Genomic DNA, 22621 nt, shown 5'->3' on the forward strand with positions numbered 1-22621 from the left:
TTATGCATGCAAACTCAAACAAGTGGCTAAACATCCCTTAGCCAGTCGCAGAGAAACTTAGTAAATTTTTTGTAGCCATAAATGAGGAACTAGTCTAATTCTGACCAAACTTTTCATGACCCTGGTTTTTACCTGCACATTTTGATAATGTGTTGTTTAGAGAACATCTAAAACATCAATCTTTTGAACCAAAATCTTGACAAATGCATTGGTTATTATAGTCCAAATGTTGTCCATCAAAGTTTCTAACTTCATGGACTAAACTTTTAGACCAAAAACTGGTTTAATATCAAGAAAATGCATAAAATGAACATTCCTTCATGGCTTGTTTGTATGTCAGAAAGATATGTAGTGTATATGCTGAAAATGAAATGCTTAATGTTTGATTTGCAGTGTGTTCACATTTTATTCATTTAACAGAAACTGACCAATTCAAATGTAATTGATAAACTGTCGCCATCTACAGGCCACATTTAGTCAGTACAGCCAGCTTTTTTCGTTAAATCTTCATCAACACGGGGTTCTTGTGTGAGACTGTAGTATGGTTTATAACGTGACACGTTTCATAGATGCTATATTTTGCAGCACTTATGTAATACATATTATCATTTTAAATATATAAATGTCTTATAAGTGTTCCTTTTGTACCAATTTACAGACTATAGGACTTTCTGTGTAGCTTCAGTGTGGCGAAAGGCGGTGTGGGCTTTAAATATACCGCGCCATAAAGCGTCACTCATCTCACTTGACTGATTGACACGCATGTTTGCGCTTTCTCGGGGGAACAGGAAGCAGGCTGTAAGGAACTGAGCTTCTCATGCAGGACTTCACCGCGGCTCGGAGTTGTTCTGGAGGTGCCGTGAAGAATATGAGGAGGAAGAATTAAGAAGCAGGAAAAAAAAAAAAGCGTGGAAGACGGTACGTAACACTGACACGACATTAGCGAGGTAAGGTTCGTGAGGAAACGCATTTAGAAATTGCCTTGCAGGTAAGCAGGCACCTGATCACCTGTGCAGCGTGACTGAGTCATGTGCAGCGACTCATCATTTAAACTAACAGAGTTTTTAAAAAAAAAAAAAAACTTAAGACTTATCAATGCTTACCTTTGTACACTGATTTTTCTCTTTTTATTGACGGTCTCCTATAGGACAAGTGTTTCTCAACTATGGCTTTCACTGGCCATTCTATTATTTAATAGTATTCACCTCTGTTACAGACGAATTAAAAGTCTTCCCAACACTGGTCTTCAATTCATACCACCCTGCATGTTTTAGATGTTTTTCTTCATGAACGCACCTGATTCAGTTATTTGCAATTTAAAAAAAAAAAAAAGCCTGTAAATAAGCCAACAACTGAAATCAGGTTTGTTGAAGCAGTGAAACATCTAAAACAAGCAGTGTGGCATGTTTTTACTGAACAGGGTTGGGGAAATACTGAATACGATAGCCTGTTACTGTTGCTGCAAAACATTAACACAGCATGATGCTGACACCACCATGCTTCAGTGTACGGATGGTACTGATATGCGACACCTGATATCCACACCAGAGAGTTTCTTCATCGTTGTCTCATCAGACCGGAGAATTATGTTTCTCGTGATGTGAAAGTCTTTCAACCTCCACATGGGCTGATTTGTGACTTTTATTAAGGAGTGGCTTTTGTCAGGTCGCTCTACCATGCAGGTCTCACAGGTGGATCACTGCAGAGATACTTGTCCTTCTGGAAGGTACTCCTCTCTCCAAAGAGAAATATTGGAGAGGAGTACTTTGTCATTGGTCTCATCATGCATTATTATACATCAGCATGGTATGTTTTTCAAGCCCTTAGTTTCACACCATCTACCCATCAGTGTCTTGGTGGTTGTAGAGATTGAAATTATTGAAATTGGACCAGGAGTGACACTTCAGAATAATTTTAGAAGATGAAAAAGTTGCTGTTTTTGAAGGATAATTTAGTAAACCTTTTGTAGCTCTTTATATTGTGCCTTTTAATGATGTCCAGCTTTATATTTTTGGGTTGCTACGAATAAGTTTCAGTCACAGTTACTGAAAACAATCAAGCATTCAAGTAGGCTACAGAAACGAGGATACTGCAGTTACAATGCTTAATAAGTTGTATATTTTGCAGCAGTTGCATGTAGAACAAATACAATTTTCACACCATTTACTCTGTTGCTGTAAAATGAATTAAAGGTCCTATTCTGGTTCTGGAAAGTTTTAAATATAGTAAGCTCCAAGAGGTCAATTCTACTCTGCGTTCTGGATTAATTCACTGATGGGGATGTAAAATCATGTGACCTGAGGGTTTCTACCACAGCCACAGTTGTCCCTATGATTAGCAAGAAAATGTTGGTTAAACTCAGGATGATGTGTGATGAGTAATGATAAAAGATTTTGTCACGCTCTGTTTTTTTGGGTTTATTTTATAGCAACCAGTAGAAAATTATATTTTTACGCTCTTTTCGTTTATATGATTTAATTTTCTTTTCATATCACCCGTTTCACATTTGATCCATTTGTCTCCTGCGTTATGATCTTTTGCTTCCCCAGTGATGACTGACTGTTTGCTGCCTACTTTGCTGGAAGCCTGTGTGGTGGTCGGAGCGTCCAGTGAAAAACTTCAGGAAATCTACCAGGTTTCTGCGTCTAAATTTGGTTTGTTCGGCTGCATTTTGCAGTGTCGCTAGCAAACATGGGGTGAAATCTTTCTTATTTTGTTGAAATGGAGGTTAGCCGTTGTTGCATGTTCGTAACATTGACACAATTGGAAAACTACTTGAGTATGTTAATGACTGGTAACCAATTTTTACTGAATAAAGCAAAAATTGAATGGCTGAAACGGCATAATGGAAACAGGAAGACTTTCTAAACAACTACCATAGGATCAATCACCTTGACATACAATCATGGAATCAATGGTCTAATAATTGGATAGATTATGTAAAAAGTATATTTTATATTCTCAAGGAATGCATAAAAGTTAATGCAGTATGTTTTTCCTGTCTTATTCAGGCTGGTGGCAGCAGTATAAGCTCAGAGTCTCTCCTGTTGGAGCCGGAGATTCTTCATGTTCTGGCTCCTCCCTTCCATAGCAGGTCAGCTGAGAATGAGACATCAAAGTTGCATGGAAAACGACACCACTCGATCCTCAGAAAGAAGAAGGAGCATCCTTCCTCAGGTAAAAAAAAACAAAAACCAAAAAACAACCAGTCAAGATTTGATGCATACGACCTAGCACTGATCGTTTCTAAAGAATCACGTCTGCTACGTTCTTCAGGTTCCTGATATTAGTACTTTATTTTACTGGTACTGCTATTCTGAGGATTATTTCAAGTTTTATTATTTTACAAATTTACATCTTTCCAGATCAAAGTGCATCAGGGAGAAAAGAAGGAAGCGAAGATGTCGGTGTACCAAAAAATATCAACCTCACGGCGGTACCTGAGCTCTGTTTTCCTGGTGAAACATTTTTATTTTCTCTACTTATACACAAACGCAGAAACAACGAACCTGACTCTGAGGCAATCCTTCATCATGAAAAGTACTAACTATTGTAATATGAATAAAGCACTTGGAGTAGCAATATTGGAGTAAATACTTGCATGTATTTTTTTAAAATGCAATGTGTGGTAATGACCTGACCTATGTTTAACTATGGTACAAAATTAAAGTTGCTTAATTTAACTCTATTTGAATGCACTTCTAACATAGAAATAGATTTATTATAAAGAAAAAAAAAGGAATTGTATTTAGACAATTTCTTACATGTACTTGTAAATGTAAAAATGTATTAAGCATTAGCATATTTACTTAATCCATTCCTTTATTATTCAAATGGCCTGCCATAAAATACTGGATCTGAACTTTTAAATGTCTTCATTGTTTCTAATGTTGAAGACGAGCTTTGCTTTTCATAGTTCTGCTGGAGGAACTGGTGATCGTGATGTCTGTCCCACAGAGGAACTGAAATTGATTGTAGTTCCCTCTCAAAGTGGTCTTTTACAAGAGTGTTTTTTTTTGTTTTAGTTTGTATTTTAAAGGAGACTAAACAAAGCTATTCCTTTCCTGTGATGTATAACTAAAACACCAGCAATTACGCCCAAGAACCTAGAAAGGTTCTTGGAAATGTATGAAAGGACAAAAAGCAACTCCTGGAGTCACAGGGGAAGAGTTTCGAATCCCAAATTCAGTTTTTTTTTATCTTATATAATGTCTTGTAGAAGTCTTCATCTATTAAAATCAGTGCTTTCTGTGAGGGGATCCATATATGCAGACTGCAACATTAAGATGCGGTATGTTTTTGTTTTTATCGCCAGGTGGTCTGCTGGTCACTGGGGAGAAGAAAGAAGAGCAGTTCCACTTCCTGGTTTTTACCGATGTCTTCGGCAACAAGACTCATGGAGTAGTGATGCAGTATTATCGATCAATACTGGTACGCTGAGCAGCATGCACTGCTTCATAAATAATACAGCAACGCAATTTCTGCAATCTCTAAACAGGAAACAGGAAATGTTATGCTAAATAGATATCTGTAACTATCAACATCCTCAAATAATAGTAATGTCTAATGACAGTTTGCCTAGTTAAGTTTTTTACTATTATTAAGAAATGTTTTCTTTGAAACCATCAACACAATTTAAGACAATAATAATGATATAGAATTCAAATTGGGATCTGAAATGAAAACTAATGAATGATTAATTTCTTCTACTTCCTATCAAAGGAAGGGACGACCGGTTATCAGCGTGGAGCCGGATCTTTAAAGCTCTCTAAATGTTTCTCCGCTGTCGGCGTTTGTGTCATATCCAAGTATCCTTATTTTACTGCCCTCAAAGACTGCCTGTCATGGTGAGAAACCGAGGAAACCTGATGCGTATGACATTGCTGAAATGATTTTGTGTCTGTGTAGGTACAACATATTTACCGTATTTATGGCTCGCAAATCAGCCTTGGCGTTGTTTTATGACAAAGCCGTGCGTGTTTCGATACAATCCTGTTGTTTTATACCCTGTGTCTGTCATTGCCTCATATTTCTTATCATTATTTGCCAGTCTTCTGTTTCAGCTGAGTTCATGTCGGTTGTCAGAGATGGAGGAGAAACTGAATGAATTTGCAATCAAGCTGAGCCTTGTGCCAATTCCACCTCCCGGGCAGCTTCATTTGGTATGTGGACCAGTTCTAACTGGACGTCGTCGTCGTAATGATGATTTTGCTAAACACGTTTTACCACGTTCATTACTCTTGAGTATTCCAAATAGAAATGTTGGTTTGAAGCAGTAAAACTACAGGGTTTGTGCTCCATTTTTATATTTTTTTCGCCAGATGTTTACATTACGTCCTTTGACTATCGTGTTGCCGTCCAGAGAGGACAAAAGCCTTCCAGCTATCGACTTGGACCTCCACCTGCCCTTCCTTTGCTTCCAACCGCAGCAACTACTGCTGGTATTTCGCACTGATTTAGGATTTAAACGCAACAAGAGGCGGTTCAGATTAATGGTTACGTCTCTGCGTTTCTCTTTCTGTAGGTGCTTTCTTGTCTTCTGCAGGAGCAACGGGTGGTATTGTTTTCTGCTGACTTGGCAAGACTGACGCTAGTAGCAGAAAGCCTGTTAATTTTTTTGCAGGTCCGTTAACACATACATCTGTTGATCTGTCGACTGCAAAACAATGTTTTTTTTTGGTTTTTTTTATTCTGGTTTGTGTTGGACTACCTCATCTAATTCAAAATCCATGCTGATGATCATTATGGTAAACGATAATAATGAGATGGCCAGAAAGCAGCTGGAATCCTTACAATTAAGACATTCACGTAAAATTTAATCAAATAAAACTTGTTCTGTTGAACAGTCTCTGGCGGTGAGTGATTTCAGATTGTTAAAACTTTCAAAGAAGAATAAAATAAAATAAAAAAAACATCAAACTAATAATCCAGTGATCTGATTTGTTGCATCTTGCTGGTGAATTTTGAGAATATATTTTATTTAAAAATGTTGGCTGTAAAACATAAAACTCTAAGGGAAAACGAATTCTGTATTGCGCCATGTTAGACGTGTGTTTTAATATATCGTTGCTTTCATCTTCCCCAGCCTCTGACATGGCAGCATCCTTATGTTCCTGTGCTGGCCAGAGGAATGCTGGACTTCCTGATGGCTCCCACTGCCTTTCTTATGGGATGCCATCTGAGCCATTATGCTGAAGTTGCTGCTGTAAGTTCATTACCTGCCAAAATAACATTTCTGCATATAAAGTTAACGCCAAAGTCTCCAGCTCTATGCAAGACATTAAGAACAAAATAAATAAATATTTACTCTCTTTTCAATATGGTTTTCTTATTATTTTTTTGTTTGTTTGTTTGTTTAGGAAACTGATGATTTGATCTTGGTGAATATTGACGATGGGACCGTTTCCACTTCTTTGTCGGACGCCATCGATATCCCTGAAATTCCTCCAGCTGCTGCAAACTGCTTCATGCAGAGGTGTAAAGTGTGCTTTAGGATCAGTAATCAAAGCTGAGCTACACCAAAACACCATCTCACACGTACTGAATGGAGAGATGTTTTTGCCTTTTACAGGAGTCGCTCGTTGCGGATACATTTTGACTTGGACCAGTACCACAGTGCAAGCTGCATGGACGTCAACGAGCAGCGTGCACAAAGAAGAGCCTGGCAACGCAAACTCAACCACGAGATCCAGAAGATTTCTCTGGAACTGCTGGTCAACATATTCAGGTGTTACGAACGCTTGGCTGCAGGTTGATCGTTTTCTTAAACATATTCTGTTTCGCTATGCTAGAATACTCTTGTGTGTTTTAATCAGGGATGTTTGCAGCCATCTGAACTATGAACATCGAGTGTTTCACAGCGAAGAGTTCCTGAAAACGAGAGAGCCAGACGAGCTGCTTTTTTACAAAGTGGTATTGCCTCAATTTTCTGGCTTTTGTTTATTTATAGTTGCAAAGGTTTGGTTATAGGTTAGCTAGTATTATTTAAAACATCTAAAATATTGATGCGCCTGTGTTGCAGGTATTGGACACACACATCTTCCACTCCTTCTTGAGGGATCGACTCAACAAAAAAATGGATCACTTTGCACGAATGGAGCTCAGCACTCGGGCTGAGATGCAGAAGTGCGTCATTGTATCAACTGAGCAGGCCTAAAAATCCTTGTGAAATTTCTGCACTTTTGCAAAACTATTGATCCTTCTGAAACTGTTTCACATGTTATAGCATTACAACCTCAAAAATCTGTATTTTTTATTTTTTGGGGGGAATTGTGGAATATAAATTGGATACTTACGAGTTTTAGTTATTAAATAAATGCATAGAAATGCAACGGCGATTTCACTTCACAACTATGCACCGTCTTGTGTTGGTCTACCAAAAAAAATAAAAATAAATAAATCTCAATAAAATAATGTGACATTTTGAAGGAAATGAAAACTTTTTCATTACACTGTATTGTACAGTGCTGTGAACAACTATAGAAGTAGAAGCAAAAAATACAAACTCATACGTTTGATCCGTCTGTGTAGATGATCTGAATCAATTCAGAACCTGAAAATATGAAGATTTAACAAGGAAGTTGTTCAGCATGTTATGGTATTGCTTTGTAAAACCACGGTCAGTCTACTGACCTGGTTTTCTTTTCCTGTGTGTGCTGCAGAATGCCTGTCGTTGAGGTGCCGCGCAGACCGACCATGCAAGAAATCCTAACCCGGAGAAAGAGCTCTGGTTTCGGGAACAAGCTGAGTAAAAGACTGGGGATGAGTCTCCCTAACTTAGGGGGGTATCAGGTTCTCAGCATTGAGAAAAACCCGCTGCTCACCAGGGCCGTCATGTCTGATTCAGGTGGGAGAAATAAAACTAATCGGCTGTGAGGCGGGACAAAGCATTATTTTTCATTCGGTGGCACATTACAGTATACGAGCGTTTCATTTGACTTTCTGATGTAACGTTTATGTGTTAAAATTGCAACTTTGATTTAAAGTATCTGTTAATCAGTCCCATAAATAAGCTTTTAACTCGTGGCTCTTTCTTAGCTTCCTTAAATGAAAGCATTGATTTAAGTCTTGTGCAGGGCGTCTTCAATCATAAAACTTCAGATATTTCATAGTTAAAGATAACAGTCAGGCCAAAAATGTTTGAGTGTTTTGCATTAGTTTAAAAAAAAAACAGTCACTGCATAGGCCTACATAGTTAAGACATATATTAAGTACATTTATGAAACTGATGCTCACTGAGTGTTTTCTTTCTTTTTTTTTTCTATTGTATTTATTTTCTCGTCTCGTTCCACATTCTCTTCCGTTCTTCCTCCAGCGCTGAAAACACCACCCGACCCTGTAAAAGTTTTTAAACTCCCAGAGTTCCCAGTGTTTCTGTCTTTCCACACTGTCCAAGCTTATTATAGTGAGCTCATCCAGCTGCTGGGAAATGCTATTTTCTCTGTCCAAACCGAGAACTCTTCTCTGCTGGCCAGGTATTACGTCTTGATCTCGGATTAAAACGTAAAACTTTAACCGACCAACATGACTCCTACTATTTTTGTCTCTCCAGATTTTACTACTTGCGAGGTTTCATCAACACGCTGTGTTCAAGGCGACTGGACGCCTTGAGTGACTTCCAGAGTCTCAACAAGACCGACATGGCAATCTTTCCCACACATTTGGTCGCGTGGCTCGTGGACTCGCTGCAACAAGAGGAGCTGCAGCAAGCCCAAACGAGACCTGAGCTTAAGAGTCTTCTTTTCAAGGTCTGTCAGCAAACTCACACACGCTGCGTTTTGGTCGCAGTTGCAGCTCGTTGCCAGCGGGTGAATGAATCAAGTCGTTCTGTTTGCCTTTGCTAGATAAAAACGGATAACGAGAAGCCGGCTGTTCGGACAGATAATCGCATCAAGAAGTTTAAACTTCCTCAGAATCCCTTGGGTCAGGACGAGTTTGTACGCTGCATTCAGGAATGTGGAATTGTGAAGGACGTGGCAACAATAAGTCGCTTATTTGACGCACTCACTGACGGTAAGGGATAAAATGGCAAGTATAAAAAGCCTACGATGCACAACTCATAATAACCTATAGTCAAATGAATTTGACGTTTCTAGATAGAAAAGGTCTTCAAGTAAATATTCATAAGAAGCATTCAAACAGCTAGTTTATTTTGTGCAAATCAGACTGTTTGCCAGACAGCTTAAGTCCCAAGTAGCTTTCTTTTCTATGGTTGATCATTTAACTGGATGACTCAATTACGTTTTAATCAGAGATCAAGACATAATACCTGGCCAGCAGAGAAGACCTGTGTATCACCATCTGTTGCCAAAATCAAATCTACAGTGTCCTCAAAGACAAGTTGCAAAATCAAAGGGACAGTTCTGACCCTGGGTGCTTTATGTCAACATGTTTGCAAAATCGAACCAAAGCCTTTCCCTGACCCTTTTGCAAGCACATTAAGCAAAGTTACAATAATATTTATTGTAAGAAATTCACAAATTCCCTATTTTGCATTCTGAGCCACAAGCTGAGATGTGTTAAGAGCTGTTTAAATCTTTCATAAAAGTAAATGAATTTACTAAGCACTTTGATGCTTAGCTGACTGAACAATCTGACTCGAGTTGTTTCAGCTGTCAGGAAGACAGAGATCAAACTTAACGGTTTGAGTGTCGCTGACTTTGTCGGCTGAGTGTGACGGTGCATTGCTGTTGATGTCATGTTTTATTCTGAGGCCACAAAAACTCCAGAATAAAATATTTGTGGCTTGCAAATCAGTCTGCTCTGCTACTAAATGAAAGATGAGGCACAGCACACTTCTTCAAAGAAAAGTGAGGATAATCGGCATGTCAGATAACGCCGAGAGTGAGAGAGGATCAAGTGCATTTATTGTTAGAGGTCATCAGGGCATAACATTAAATTCCCACCCATGACCCAGTTCTTAAAGAGTCTTTGTATGTGGGACAAAGATTTATTTTCCTCTTTCAGTTCTGATGTAAAAGACAATCATGCACAGCTAGATGGAAGAAAATGCACCAAAACTCTGACGGCGGTGAACACCGAAGTCCATGTTTTGTTGCAAGAATGTGTCGTAAGCGCAAACGTAAAACAAGCTTTTGCGAGATTAAAAGTGGAACGAGTTAAAATCTTCAAAATGTTAATACAGGTTGTTTATATTTTATTATTATTATTACTATTGTTTTGTTAAATTTAATGATGGTTTTACCCTGACAACAAACCTCATCTTTGTTGCAGAACAACATACGAAGGTGGACCCAAACGTCTTTCGAATGTTTTACACCTTCTGGAAGGAGACGGAGGCCGAAGCACAAGATGTCAACCTCCTCTCTGAGGTCGTCAGCCGCCTCGACGATGGCGAATGCGTTTCCAAGTTGTCCTCGCGCGTCAAGACCTCGTACGGCGTCGGAAAAATTGCCATGACGCAAAAGCGCTTGTTTCTGCTCACGGAGGGACAGCCGGGCTTCCTGGAAATTGCAAAGTTCAGAGACATACAGGTTAAACATATCTTATTCAGATACGTCATACTGAAAATTTCTACTTTGCTGCTGTTATAAATCCTACCATCCCTTTTTTTTAGGAGGTAAAGATGGCCTCCGCCCCCTTTCTTCTTGTCCGTATCCTCAGTCTTCGGATCAAGACTTTTAGCAGGCCTGAGCTATTTGAAGCAAACCTAAAGACGGAGACCGGACTCTGGAACCTCATCATCAAAGAGATGTGGGCTGGGCGCAAGATGGGCGACCAAGATAAGGTACAACACAACAAACGATAAAACCCTAAACCTGTGGCCTCCTGTTTTCAGAACGCGTTTGGAAATTATGTGTCTACCTTCTATTTTATTCACGTCTTTGTTGTCTTTTCTCAGGACCCGCAGTGCATGACTCAAGCTCTGACTAATGTCTTGTTGATGGATGCCGTCGTTGGCTGCCTGAACCCTCACCGATCCATCTCTGCAGCTTCGAAGCTGGTTTACTTTGATAAAGTCTTACATGAAGGTCAGGTTCTCTTACCTGGTTTCTCTACTTTCGGATGCAGTGACTTTGTTTAAAGACTTTTTTTTTTTTTTACAACTGTCACATGGTAGAAGTTTGCTCTAAACAACTGGATGACCTTTTTGATAAGTTTTTGTCAGTTTTGTATTACTGCTTTATGTTACTGTACGTTTATTGTAAATTAATGTATGCACTTTTTTTTTGTCTTTGACCAGTTGATATGATGGTTCCTAATACTACCTCAGAGACTCTAAAGCATAAAATCAACCCATCTCTGGACTTGGCAGAGCCTCAGACTGTATGTGTGCTGCTGTACACGCCAGGTATCTGATTGTTTGACTTTAAGAAATGTGCAACTATTTTTCTGAGATTTGCAACTTTATTTCCTCATGTGTCGGGCAATGCGTGTGCATTTTCCTCTACACATGTTTTTGACATGTTGACACTGAGTTCTTCGAGTGAACAAAGCTGGTCTGTACTGGAACATTATATCTCAGATGTCCTGCAAGAGAAAAATGGAAATTCCCTCAAGTCACTTTTCCCCAACCCTGATCCTCAAGTAAGAGGTTTCTAAGGTCAGTCCTCAAGGGCCAGGATGCTGCATGTTTTATTTCCCTCCCTGGTTCAACACACCTAAATTAATTAATGGCTCGTCAGCCGGCCTCTGCAGAGCTTTGATGTGCCGAGGAGGTAGCGACTACCAGGGTGTTGAACCAGGGAGAGAACTAAAACATGCAGAATAGCAGCCCTCGAGGACTGGCTTTCAACAACCGTACGTGTTTTAGGTGTTGCCATTGGTACATATAGAGTGTTTAACTATTTTGACAAACAGAAATCCTTTAAATGTAGATTAATTTTTCAGTTTCTAGATTCTTTCTCAATCACTTAAAAAACTGGCGTAAACTAATATAATGCGAGACGACATAAAAAGGCGCATGACTAACATGTATTTTTCTTCAACAATCTGATGTTCTGCTCTATTTTAGAATCGCCAACTGGTTTTCACTTCCAATTTAAATGTCTTTTTGTTACAATTTCAGGTCAGTTGCAGGACAAAAAATCCCCAATAGTGATGAACCCCAAGCTGTGGGTGGCACTGAGTGGCGGCAGAGTGGTCGTATTTGATGCAGCCAGCTGGTCGATGCTGCAGGACTGCATTCAGACGGGAGAGTTACAAGTGGTGAGAGCAGCCTGATGCCATACAGACACATGTGATTAAAGGTCTTAAAAATAATTCAAAGTAATGCGAAAGCTTATTAAGGATATAATCCTGTGGGTGAGAATTTTAGTATTGCTTGAAACACAGCTTGTGTAAAAGAAAAGAAAAATGTTATCATCTTTGTTGCTTTGTTAATGTACTGAGAACAACATGTTTTAGTTTTATTTGCTAAGTTGCTTTTTCTGGGGAAAAATTAATAAACTTAGAAACTGAGTACGGAAATTAGAGTTAAGTCGACGTTTGTTTAGTTTTTTTTTTTTTATTATTATTGTAACAACCCACAACAACCTGGCATCTCCTTTTATTGACATCCTACAAGACGAACACTTCATGACCAAGTGTTTGTTAGCAGAGTTGTCTGCACCATCACACAACCTTCACCAAAGGCTGTTTGGTATTTACAGACAGGATTTGGCAAGTTTTCTGTGGGTGGAATCTATGTATTCAACGTTGCCACTCTATACCCACAAATGCCCTTTTTTTTTTGCAAATGTGACACCTTTTTAGAGAAATAAACCACATTTCCTTTATATTGGCTATATGTGTTATTGCCAAGCATTGTTTCAGAGAAAGCCTTCTCTCACACACATTTCCATTGTTTTTCGAAAATGTACTGAAGTTATTTCCAGTTTTTGTACTTTGAATGTAGTTCTTAGAAGTTATTAAATTATTTTTTATTTCGTATGTTTGAGTAACTGTCCTAAGCATTCATCGGCTTATGCCTCACATTAATAGTGTAATAGTACTTAATAGATAAATAGTAACATTGTACACAAAGAAGGCATTTCTTGTGTTTTTTTGTTTTTTCTTTTACTCTGGTAGCATGTTTCTGAGGACGGTGAAACAAAATTTTCACATAATTTTATTCTCTGTGCAGACATGCATGATGGGGCTGGTCCATGATCAGGTCTGGATGGGTTCTCAGGACTCTGTTATTTACATCATCGACACCCACAGCATGTCCTGCAACAAACAGCTGACTGAACACCGACATGAAGTGACTGGCCTCTCTGTTGACACCACAGATCATAGTAATGGGTGAAGATGTTATTATTCTCAGAGAATGATTTTTTTCCTCAAATAGCAGCCTCTTCAAATTGAATGTGGGTTTGTAACTAGCACTTTTTCATCTTTCTATTTTTCAATTTTCTAGGCAACTTGCTTACTCCTGCAGCTGCGACGGGACAATCCTGCAATGGGACTCGGCCACCCTGAAGGTGAAGCGCCAGTTCCACCTCAGCTGTGACCGCCTCTGCTCCATACGATCCTATGACGGCATCCTTTGGTGCTGTGAGTAACACACTGTTGGTTCAGTCGGACATTTCAATCTGATTTGGTGCGTGTTTGTCATTGTACCTTCTCTCGTCAGTTCAACTGATGTCGACCTATTTTTCAAAGAAATATGCTCGCATTTCAACAAAATGTGCAAAGCTGGTATATCCTACAGACTTCCAGATGCAAGTGCAATGAAAAGTCGTTCTACAGACTATTAACGCAGAGAGCGAATATCAATTCGTCCCACACTAAACGTATTCAAATGCAAGAATCATTGAAATCTACGGGTCACTTTTATTTTTTTCTGTGCAGTTAAGTGCTTCTCTGTGTTGCTCTGTTGCATAAAATTCTAACAAACTTAAATGAGATGTCGATAACTCTTCATCCATCTTTACGGTTTTCATCTTACCTGCTCATCATGACTCATCGACAAGCAGACACTTTAAGTATTTTCTTTTTAACCTGAGTGTTTTTGCATGTGCAGGTTGTGGTGACGGCATTGTGGAACTAAAAAAGTGTGGCGCTCCACAGAGGAGGATAGTGCTTCCTGATGACTTGCAGAGCATGCCCAGTTGCTTCAGCTGCTTTATTGTTGTTCCAGAGGTGACTTGAAAACTTTAACACAGCAGTCTCTTTCACAAGTTTATATTACATATTATCAGGTGTCATTGAGTAACACTGGACCTTCAAGATAATTTGCTGCTCAAACTTCTAAACCAGAAATTTTAAAATGTTTTCCAAATCGTAATGAAAACCAGCAAATCTAACTAAAAGGTCGGTGTGTTGCAGCGCGGACAAGTTTGGACAGGCTGCTCTGACTCGGTGGAGTTGTGTCTCTGGCAGACTGACAACCTCAACCAATCACCCAAAAGAATTTCTCTGCCAGGCACGTCAGGAGTCACGTGTATGATTAGAGTCAAAAACCAGGTGAGCTCTGAATACATGCCTGTTTACATGGCTTATTGGCTTATCTAATTAATATTTATTCGCCAAATTCTAACTCCTTTAGCGTTAATATATAATGGTAATAATCAGAAAATCTATTTTATTTTTGATTTGTTCAGTCAAACTAAATGGGAAAACTAATCTGCCATGTAATCATGACTTAAATTGACCCAGAGCCTGAAATTGTTCCAGAGTGGCTCTAGGTGGGTATTGCTTTGTGGCACTTATTGGTGTGGACTTATTTAATGCTCCGCTTCATTTCCTCTTCCCAGATCTGGGTTGGCTGCAGAGGATGGAGCAGAATCGGAGGTCTTTGTGACGGTCAGCTGAAAAGCCTGGTGTTGGTGTTAGACTTAGACAGTCTGACGGTGACAAAAGAGCTTCTGGCCCATTCGGACAGTATCCAGACTCTCTGTTCTGCTGAGGACCGTTATGTGCTGAGTGGCTCTGCACGTCGGGATGGCAAGATTGCCATCTGGCAGGTTGCATAAAAAACATTTCAAGATAACAAGACAAATTTCAGTATGCAGAAATGTATGTAGGTACAAAGATATGTTTTTATATTTTATTTTTTGGATTCTATTAGTTTATAACAGTAACTTTACTTTTTTTTTTAAAGGACAAATGTTTTGATTTCATCTTAATGAAATAATTTTAATTTGCTAATGACACACAACATTTAAGTAAGATGATAATATCTGTACCTCATGTTTTTATGTTTTAGTAGAGTACTGAAAGGTGATGTTTGTTTCTATGTAAAAAATTCTAATAAATGTTCTTTATTTTACTGTGATGTTTGTATAGGAATGTCAATTACATATTGTTTCTGTTTCTTTGCAATACAGTATTTTTATAGTTTTGAACGTATGAAAAATATTAGCCAATCGTAGCTTCATCCGCTGGTCACGTGACACCGTCTCTTTGACGTCAATTCCCTGCGACGCCTATTGCTTGCCAGACATTTCCTCATGCGGGTGGTTTTCTCCCAACAATATACATTATTTTAGGTAAGTCATCAGTGGGTATGTAATTATAGCATTCTTTAGATGCGGTCTGTGTTCAGGTTTTATCATTTTAATCTGCTGGATGAGGAAAAAGGACTGGCGTTGTTTCAGTGCGTCTCCTCATTTCCACACAAGGTCAGGTTCTGGTGTTACATGATAGGAACATGTTCAGCGTTAGCTTTGGAAAAAATAAAAAAATAATTGGAAGAAACATTTTCGGATACAGTCACAGTGACTCTGATACAGAATTTGATATAGTTTTTCCACTGTGCGAGTCTCCGGTAAGTAAATGCAGGTCGTACAACCCCCCATTTCCTCCTTAGCAAGATCTTCATGTTTCCGAAACTTTAGTCGAGCTGGTGGGGATGTGTGGCAGAGTTTTTGTGTTTGACAGAGTTTTATTCATTATCAGAATTGCAAACTCATAACCGCAAAAAAATCCGTAGTTAATCAGTGGCACACTTATGAATTTGAAGGGCTGTTTCTGTATATATATATATATATATATATATATATATATATATATATATATATATAGTAATCGGGTAACCTGCCTCAACAGAACACCAGATTTAAGCACTTTGAATTGCCTTGTTGCTGAAATTGTGCTATATAAATAAAATTACTTTACTGCTCTGCTTCTCACAGATCAACAGTGGGATGCGTGTTTTTGGATTGTGAGGAGATTTCCTCTCCAGTCTCACCGCTCTGAACGAATGGCCAACCGCCTGCTGGGCAGATGTGCCCACTTAATCTGCAAGTCTTCCTCTCAGGCTGCAGCGACTGCCACTGCTGTCCGCTTTCAGCCACCCTTAGGTGGACCTGTAGAGGTACCGAGGGTTAGAAACTGGTTATGGGTCACTGAGAGATTGTTTTGCGAGTGGACAGCGACCAAAGATGAGCCACATCACAATGTTCTGGTGCGAACTCATCTGTATGAGATGATAGAGAAAGTGTCGGCTCCAGACGAGGTTTTGTCTGCTTGGGAACAGTACGGAGGGAGTGGTAATCAGGCGGCTGCCTCCCTGGTGAAGTGGACTCAGCTGATGCTAAAGGCAAAGGAGAAGTTTACAGGAGACCAAGATGAAGTGCTGACAGATTCAAGGCTGGTTGAAATGATGAGTACTCTATCAAAAGATGTAAGGGTTCCCCTATTGCTTACTTATTTAATTAGGTATTTGTGCCTGTTTTATGTCAATATGTTATTTTTTTCCCCCCCAGGTGTCATCAGTGTGGAATGGCAATCTGGTGAGTGTTTTGCGGTCCCTCTGGACCATGAAGATTCCCCCTTCCCATCCAGTGCTGGGTTCTGTCCAAACAGAGGTCCGGTGGAGAGTCCGAAGGCTCTCCTACAAGCAACTGGGCTTCTTGATAGACTGGGGAGTGGCGAGGAAAGCCCCTCAAGATGTAGCGATCGTGAACGCTGCCTTGAAACAGCTGGAGCTGCGCTGGACGGAAATCGCCGATGCCAAAACCGTCAGCGCTTTGATCTCCAAAGGAGAGCACATGGCGCCTGCTTTGGTGGACAGACTTGAAGATAAGGTATCAGCTATTTTATTTACATGTAGAAACACTTGATAAGTGCATGCCGGTTAACTCGAATATAATTGAAAAGTGCATTCTGGGAATTCAGTTAAAGAAGTAAAACTGATATATCTTTCTCAGTGAATTGGAACATTTAATAAAAAAAAAAAAGGCAATATGGTATTTGCATGAGGAAATGAGGAAAACCGCACACTTGACAATAGTCCAGCGTGCTTTCGTTGGTAATCCTCCCCCCCATTCTGAACTCAAATATGTTAATAGAAAGTTGAGTGGAAGAAAAAGCGGCTGATAAAGGTTCGGTGGCAATTGATAAATATAATATTATTTATTAAGATGCTGCTGTTATTGAGAACCACTGGTACCACTGAATGTTGTTGCTAAAGATTCCCACTTATAAAGCATTATAAGGACCTCTTAAAAAAAAAAAAAAAAAAAAAAAAAAGATTAAATAAAATCTTTTGCAGGCATTAGAGCTCTCAGAGGGCTTTTCAGCTGAAGATATCAGGAAAGTCTGTGTAGCACTGGCAGCTCAGAACCGCAGAAGCATCCCATTACTCAGGGCCGTGTCCTACCACCTCCTCCAGAAACCCTCATCCGAGTTCACCACTCCATTAATAATGGATCTGGCCTTCGCATACGGTAATATCCCTGACAATAAAATGATCTGAAGCTGCTTCTATTGGTTATAAAAAGACTAATTAAGTTGTAAAGTTCAATGTCGACGTAAAGTTGGAGGAGAATAAATATGGCAATGACTCATATTTTTCATTCTTTCTAGGAAAGCTGAATTTCAACCAATCTCAGGTTTTTCAACGAATGGCCAGCGAGTTGCTACCCAGAGTTCCTGAGCTCAGCTCCACTGACGTCACGCGCTGTGCCAAGTCTCTGGGCTTCCTCAAATGGCTCCACATTCCTCTCTTTGAAGCCTTTGCTGAGGTCAGTTGTCTGTTATCCAGGGCTTCATCAATGACCTCAGATTAGTTTTGTTTTTGTTTCTTCTCCTCACTGACTGTCATGTTTTTGTTTTGTTTCCCCCAGCACTACACAGCGAAGAGTGAAAAGTACAGCACTTTCCAGCTCTGCAATCTGCTCATGACTTTTGCCAGGCTTGGCTTCCAGCCCACCAAAGGAGAGGAGTTTTACAGAAAGGTATTAACGAGTTGAAGTTGCTGCAGATCTGCTGGCTGCGCCCGGTCGGTTCAACTTCTGCGTGTTCTCTGCTTCTCGAAAGGTTCATGTTGTGTTGAAGGAGTCTCTCGCCAGTCTGGAGCCTTCCCTGCAGACGGATGTGGTGTGGTCCCTGTGTGTCTTACAGCAGGCCAAGCCCGACTACCTCATCCCTATGACTCAGACAAGTCATGTTACCAACCTGCAAGGTAAACTGCTTACCTGGGTGGTGGATTATCAACACCTTTAAGGGGATTGAAAATGCTGCAACAGTGGAGTTAAAAGTCAGCATCCAATTTTTCTGCATGCACTTTCAGTCGTCCTGTAGGATTGAAGGTTTGAAAATAAATTTGAGTACGTTAATTCTGAAAAGAAGTTATATCAGCTTTCTGTTCTATCCTATTTGTTCTCTGTCTGCGCAAATGCATATTTGCATTCTTGTGCATTTCCATTTAGGGATAATAATAACCTCCTACATATTTGATGGGTTGTTCAGCTTACCGTAAAGTAAGTTTTTTTTTTTTTTTTTTTTTTCAAAACAAACAAGTTTGTATAGAAATACACTTTTATCCTTTTTTTTAAATCAAACACCTTGCATATTATGGAGTTGGTTGCAAAATATAAAAACATCCGTCTGATTTGTGCTGCTGTTAAACAATATAGAAATGCTTACCTTCTGCTCCTGAATGTCACATGTTGCAAAAATAGATAGGTTTTTCAACATTTGCGTTCCTAAAGCTCATATTTCCACCCAGAAGGCTCTCACTGACACAAACTGTGCGTGTTAGTAAATCAGCTTGTTAAATCACACCCAGAGAGGTTTGCGTCTGTCAGATCTGATCTAAGTAGCTGTCAGGTCTCTCGGTGTTTGGGGGCCGAACGGCAAATTCCTCCTCTGCCTCACAAGATGGCAGCATAGCACTGTAACATTTCTGCTCTTGTACATTTTTTTTTTTTTTTTTAAGTAATTTATCAACCTTTGTCTTTATGTTTATCTTTTTCGTAGAGGGCAGCCCAGCTCGAGTGGAGAGCTACAGACTGAAGCTACTGCACGTTGCTGCCACTCTCGTCTTGGAGCATCCCGGTTCCTCGGACGCTGTCCCCTCTCTTAGTGTCCTGTCTGTCTCAGCTACTAACTCGTCCTTATCCAAACTGCAGAGCAGTCTGAGAGAGGCGTTGCAGAGTTTGTTTGGTGGGACTACGGGGGCCCTTCGCACCGGTGTTGACACCGTGTATGGATGGACAATTGGTAAGGGGGTTCGGGGGGAAATAAACATGTCCAATTGTAGAGATTATTTTCCATATAAACTGTCCTTTTTTTAATTATTATTATTATTTGAAACCACTTTTTTTTAATCAGATGGAGAGATTGTTGTGGATTGTGACAATAAACCAGTCGACATGACAAATCTAAAAGCCCCTCATCTACCAAGTGGTGGAGGAACCCAGGATTTACCTGCAGAGACACGGCGGTGAGTCCTGGAGGAGAATCACTGAAACATGTCACTTTCCTTTTCTTTATATGCCGAAGTTATTGTTTTCTTTTTCTTTTTTTCAGATTAGCTTTTTTGAGTTGGGAATTTCCCAACTTTGGCTCCAAGAGCAGAGACCTTCTGGGGCGCTTCGTCATGATGAAGAGGCATCTCCAGTTGGCCGGCTTCATCCTAGTGGAGGTACAGCGAGGCTGTGGCAGTCCGTCTACCCTAAAGCTGCTTGCGATGAGGATTGGCTGTGTTTGCCGTGTGAAAAGTGACATTTCATCATAAGGCGGCAAGGCAAACAGTTTTGCTGCAGCTGCGCCTGACAGGTTGAGAAAATGCTCACAATGGAGCTAAAGCTTTTCTAGAAGTGTGTATCAGGTGGGCCCTTCTGCAGTCTGTGGTATAAATAGAGCTCCAGCCACAGATTTGCCTCATCTAGGCCAATCCAAGCTCTGTCTCTGTCACATCTAGGACAATCTCCTTACCTCCCCGGTTTGCCTTTGCTGTTCTGCAAAATGTTTTAACTTGCGTGTATGAGAAATCAGGGTTTTGCTATAGATTAGTTCAATTCAGTGCAAATATGAGACTGAGTCTGGGGGAAGTATTTCCAACATGTTGCTTATTGTCAGATGTATTGTAGATTACTAAAATGATAATTAGTTACGGTGGCTTGATTTTAACAGGCTCTAGAATTAAAATTTTTTATTCACATAACTACTTGTCTAGATAGAAATACCACAGCTGAATTATAAATGTCAGATCTCCTTTAATTTCCACACCATAACAGTCTGTGCTTTTTGTGCTTCCTTGCTGTCTCTTGTTTCAAGGAAATAGGGTGGTAGCCTTTTAGCTGACAGAAAACAGCAATAAATGAGGAACAGCTGAAGACCAGGCCAGAAACTTTTTATTTAAACTTTTCCATTAACAGCAACATTGCAGAAGTCTTAGAACATAATTTGATTAAAACCTCGGTCGGCATGGCTTGCACAATATCAGGAAAGCGCATCCTGCAAGACTTTGTGAGCTTTAGCCTCAGAGTCAGTAAAATATACATATGATGTCCATGAAAGAAGTCAGCGAACGTCCAATTGGCAAATATTAGCTGCAAGCAAAGTGTGACTGCATGGTGCTGGAAATATATTAAACCAGATTTTGCACCCAAGCAGCCCTTTGTTACGGCAGTATTACAGTTATAAATATTGTGATTATGAGCTTATATATTGTGGTGGTCTACTTCATACTGGCTATCAAATCTGATTAAAGAGTTGTCAACAATAGCTATACATTTGTGTAAGGAAAGCTCCAGCTGACTCAGAAAGTTCAGTTAAAGGTTGAAACTTGAGTAATAGTTGTGAAAGTTGACAAATTTATGAAAAAAGATTTGGCTGCTGCATAAAACGTCCTGGGTATGACTGGAGCGCTTGCATAAGACTTTCTGATAAGCAGATATCAAATAAAAAGTGTCGAAAAGCCGAGATAAAAATCTACATTTGTTTAATCCCCGTTTCTTTGTCTTGGACCAAGAACTGCATCCTTTTACTTGTCACCATGTGCCTAAAATAAGACCATATCGCATTTAAAATATTCCTTTTTCCTCCTGTTAAGGTGCCATTCTATGAGTGGTTGGAGCTGAAGACCGAGTGGCAGAAACTGGCGTACCTGAAGGATAAAATGGGGAAGGCCGTGGCCGAGGACATGGCCAAGTGATCGGAACGACTCTCCCAAAGCTCAGCTCGATCAGAGCTTTCCCAGTCCAGAGGGACCCAAAGGGAATGCACACATCCACCCACGTTCACGCTGGGGTTGGAGCAGCGTCACATATTTTAATTTTTTTTTTTTGTGCTCTCGTTCCCCTGGCAACATGTGGGGCTTTCCCTGTTTCCATGGTGACGACGAGTAAAGAGTTTAGGACGAGGAGAGAGATGTAAATAAACACAACAGAGATATGATCTACTCAAGATCTTTGTCTTTACATCTGCAAGGGGATTGTTGCAGCCGAAGCTCCGGAGTAAGGGGAAATATTTGCTTCTCATTTGGATGTAACTATCAGAATAACTTATATCTGTTAATGTGTCATCATATGATGGAATAAATGGTTTATTACAATTCTTCCTGCTGTTAATGTCTGAAGGATTACGGATTAAATGAAACTGGGAGGTACGCAGACAAATGGAGCTGAATCAGTCGCAATCGCATCCTTTTGCCATTTCAGTGTCATTTTTTGTTTAATCCAAATTGGAATCTGAATGAATATTTATTTTACAGCAATAATTATTTATTTGAAAAATGTATCTTCACGGACAGCTTGATAATATTTCAACCAAGTGAAAAGTTCCTTTATTGGCAAATGCTTAGTTATGTTTCTGCAAACGTGTCAGTCGATGTGCACGTCTGTGAGAGAGCCCTGCATTGGAGAGAGCCGGCAAGGGCAAGAGATTCAGGGAGGAACAGTGCTGCTTACTGCTTACACAACCTCACGGACAGCGGCAGCTTCACACATCAGACGCTGGGAGGCAGAGAGAGGAGCACGACCTAGAAAACGGCCAAAGGATCAGGAAAGACCGAGGCTGAGCCGAGTCTTCTGCAAATACGTTCTTTTTTGAGTTTTTTTTAAATGATGCTTAGTTTCTGCGAAATAAATTCTAAATGTTAAAAATACACATTCAATCTCGCCTCTAACAGATGTCCAAAAAGAACTGCAAGACACAGACAACCTGAGGTGAATGCTAGAGGAAAACCGCAAAAATAAAAAAACAAGTTTCAATTTAAATCTCCAGCTATTTTCTTGCAGGGCATGCGTACAGCATGGAGGCTATTAGATCCCATCCAGAAAAGCGTCAGTCTCTTCTGCTGAACAAGCACTCCGGGCCGTGGGAAGTTTTAGGTTGCCATGGAAACTACAGTTGCAGATCCTTTTGGCTTACTGCTGCCACCCCATCCTTCTCTTTATGTTTCATCACTCTCAACCTAGTTGTTTTTATCCAAAGGAGGAAACCA

At 39.9% G+C, this 22621-nt stretch overlaps 2 protein-coding genes across 2 annotated transcripts; both read left to right on the forward strand.

Moving 5' to 3' along the window:
• The first annotated feature begins 72 nt into the window (after positions 1 to 72).
• On the forward strand, positions 73 to 15220 carry LOC106928470 (DENN domain-containing protein 3-like). Its single transcript, XM_015004745.2, has 28 exons — positions 73 to 918; positions 2550 to 2635; positions 3012 to 3177; positions 3366 to 3458; positions 4316 to 4431; positions 4723 to 4847; positions 5051 to 5162; positions 5322 to 5441; positions 5525 to 5623; positions 6086 to 6205; positions 6360 to 6475; positions 6572 to 6727; positions 6816 to 6912; positions 7022 to 7125; positions 7662 to 7846; positions 8315 to 8474; positions 8552 to 8747; positions 8844 to 9012; positions 10234 to 10493; positions 10577 to 10747; positions 10862 to 10991; positions 11204 to 11311; positions 12029 to 12168; positions 13085 to 13245; positions 13361 to 13497; positions 13967 to 14085; positions 14272 to 14409; positions 14700 to 15220. The coding sequence occupies exons 2-28, from the start codon at positions 2552 to 2554 to the stop codon at positions 14916 to 14918; spliced, it is 3801 nt and encodes a 1266-aa protein (XP_014860231.2). The 5' UTR covers positions 73 to 918; positions 2550 to 2551; the 3' UTR covers positions 14919 to 15220.
• Positions 15221 to 15338: 118 nt separating this feature from the next.
• tbrg4 (transforming growth factor beta regulator 4) lies at positions 15339 to 21730 on the forward strand. Its single transcript, XM_015004748.2, has 11 exons — positions 15339 to 15434; positions 16080 to 16570; positions 16653 to 16973; positions 17441 to 17615; positions 17755 to 17912; positions 18015 to 18125; positions 18208 to 18352; positions 19150 to 19392; positions 19504 to 19615; positions 19702 to 19816; positions 21230 to 21730. The coding sequence occupies exons 2-11, from the start codon at positions 16148 to 16150 to the stop codon at positions 21329 to 21331; spliced, it is 1905 nt and encodes a 634-aa protein (XP_014860234.2). The 5' UTR covers positions 15339 to 15434; positions 16080 to 16147; the 3' UTR covers positions 21332 to 21730.
• Positions 21731 to 22621: the final 891 nt, after the last annotated feature.

This window comes from Poecilia mexicana, unplaced genomic scaffold (genome assembly GCF_051168715.1).
Source record: "Poecilia mexicana isolate PSO_F unplaced genomic scaffold, ASM5116871v1 scaffold_16, whole genome shotgun sequence".
Classification (NCBI taxonomy): Eukaryota; Metazoa; Chordata; class Actinopteri; order Cyprinodontiformes; family Poeciliidae; genus Poecilia; species Poecilia mexicana.

Coding starts and splice junctions, on each gene's coding strand:
- LOC106928470 (XM_015004745.2), top strand. CDS start 2,552: ATGACTGACTGTTTGCTGCCTACTTTGCTGGAAGCCTGTGTGGTGGTC. Junction 3,178..3,365: donor GAAGGAGCATCCTTCCTCAG/GTAAAAAAAAAC, acceptor ACATCTTTCCAG/ATCAAAGTGCATCAGGGAGA. Junction 5,624..6,085: donor GCCTGTTAATTTTTTTGCAG/GTCCGTTAACAC, acceptor CATCTTCCCCAG/CCTCTGACATGGCAGCATCC.
- tbrg4 (XM_015004748.2), top strand. CDS start 16,148: ATGGCCAACCGCCTGCTGGGCAGATGTGCCCACTTAATCTGCAAGTCT. Junction 18,126..18,207: donor GAGAGGAGTTTTACAGAAAG/GTATTAACGAGT, acceptor GCTTCTCGAAAG/GTTCATGTTGTGTTGAAGGA. Junction 19,393..19,503: donor CGTGTATGGATGGACAATTG/GTAAGGGGGTTC, acceptor TTTTTTAATCAG/ATGGAGAGATTGTTGTGGAT.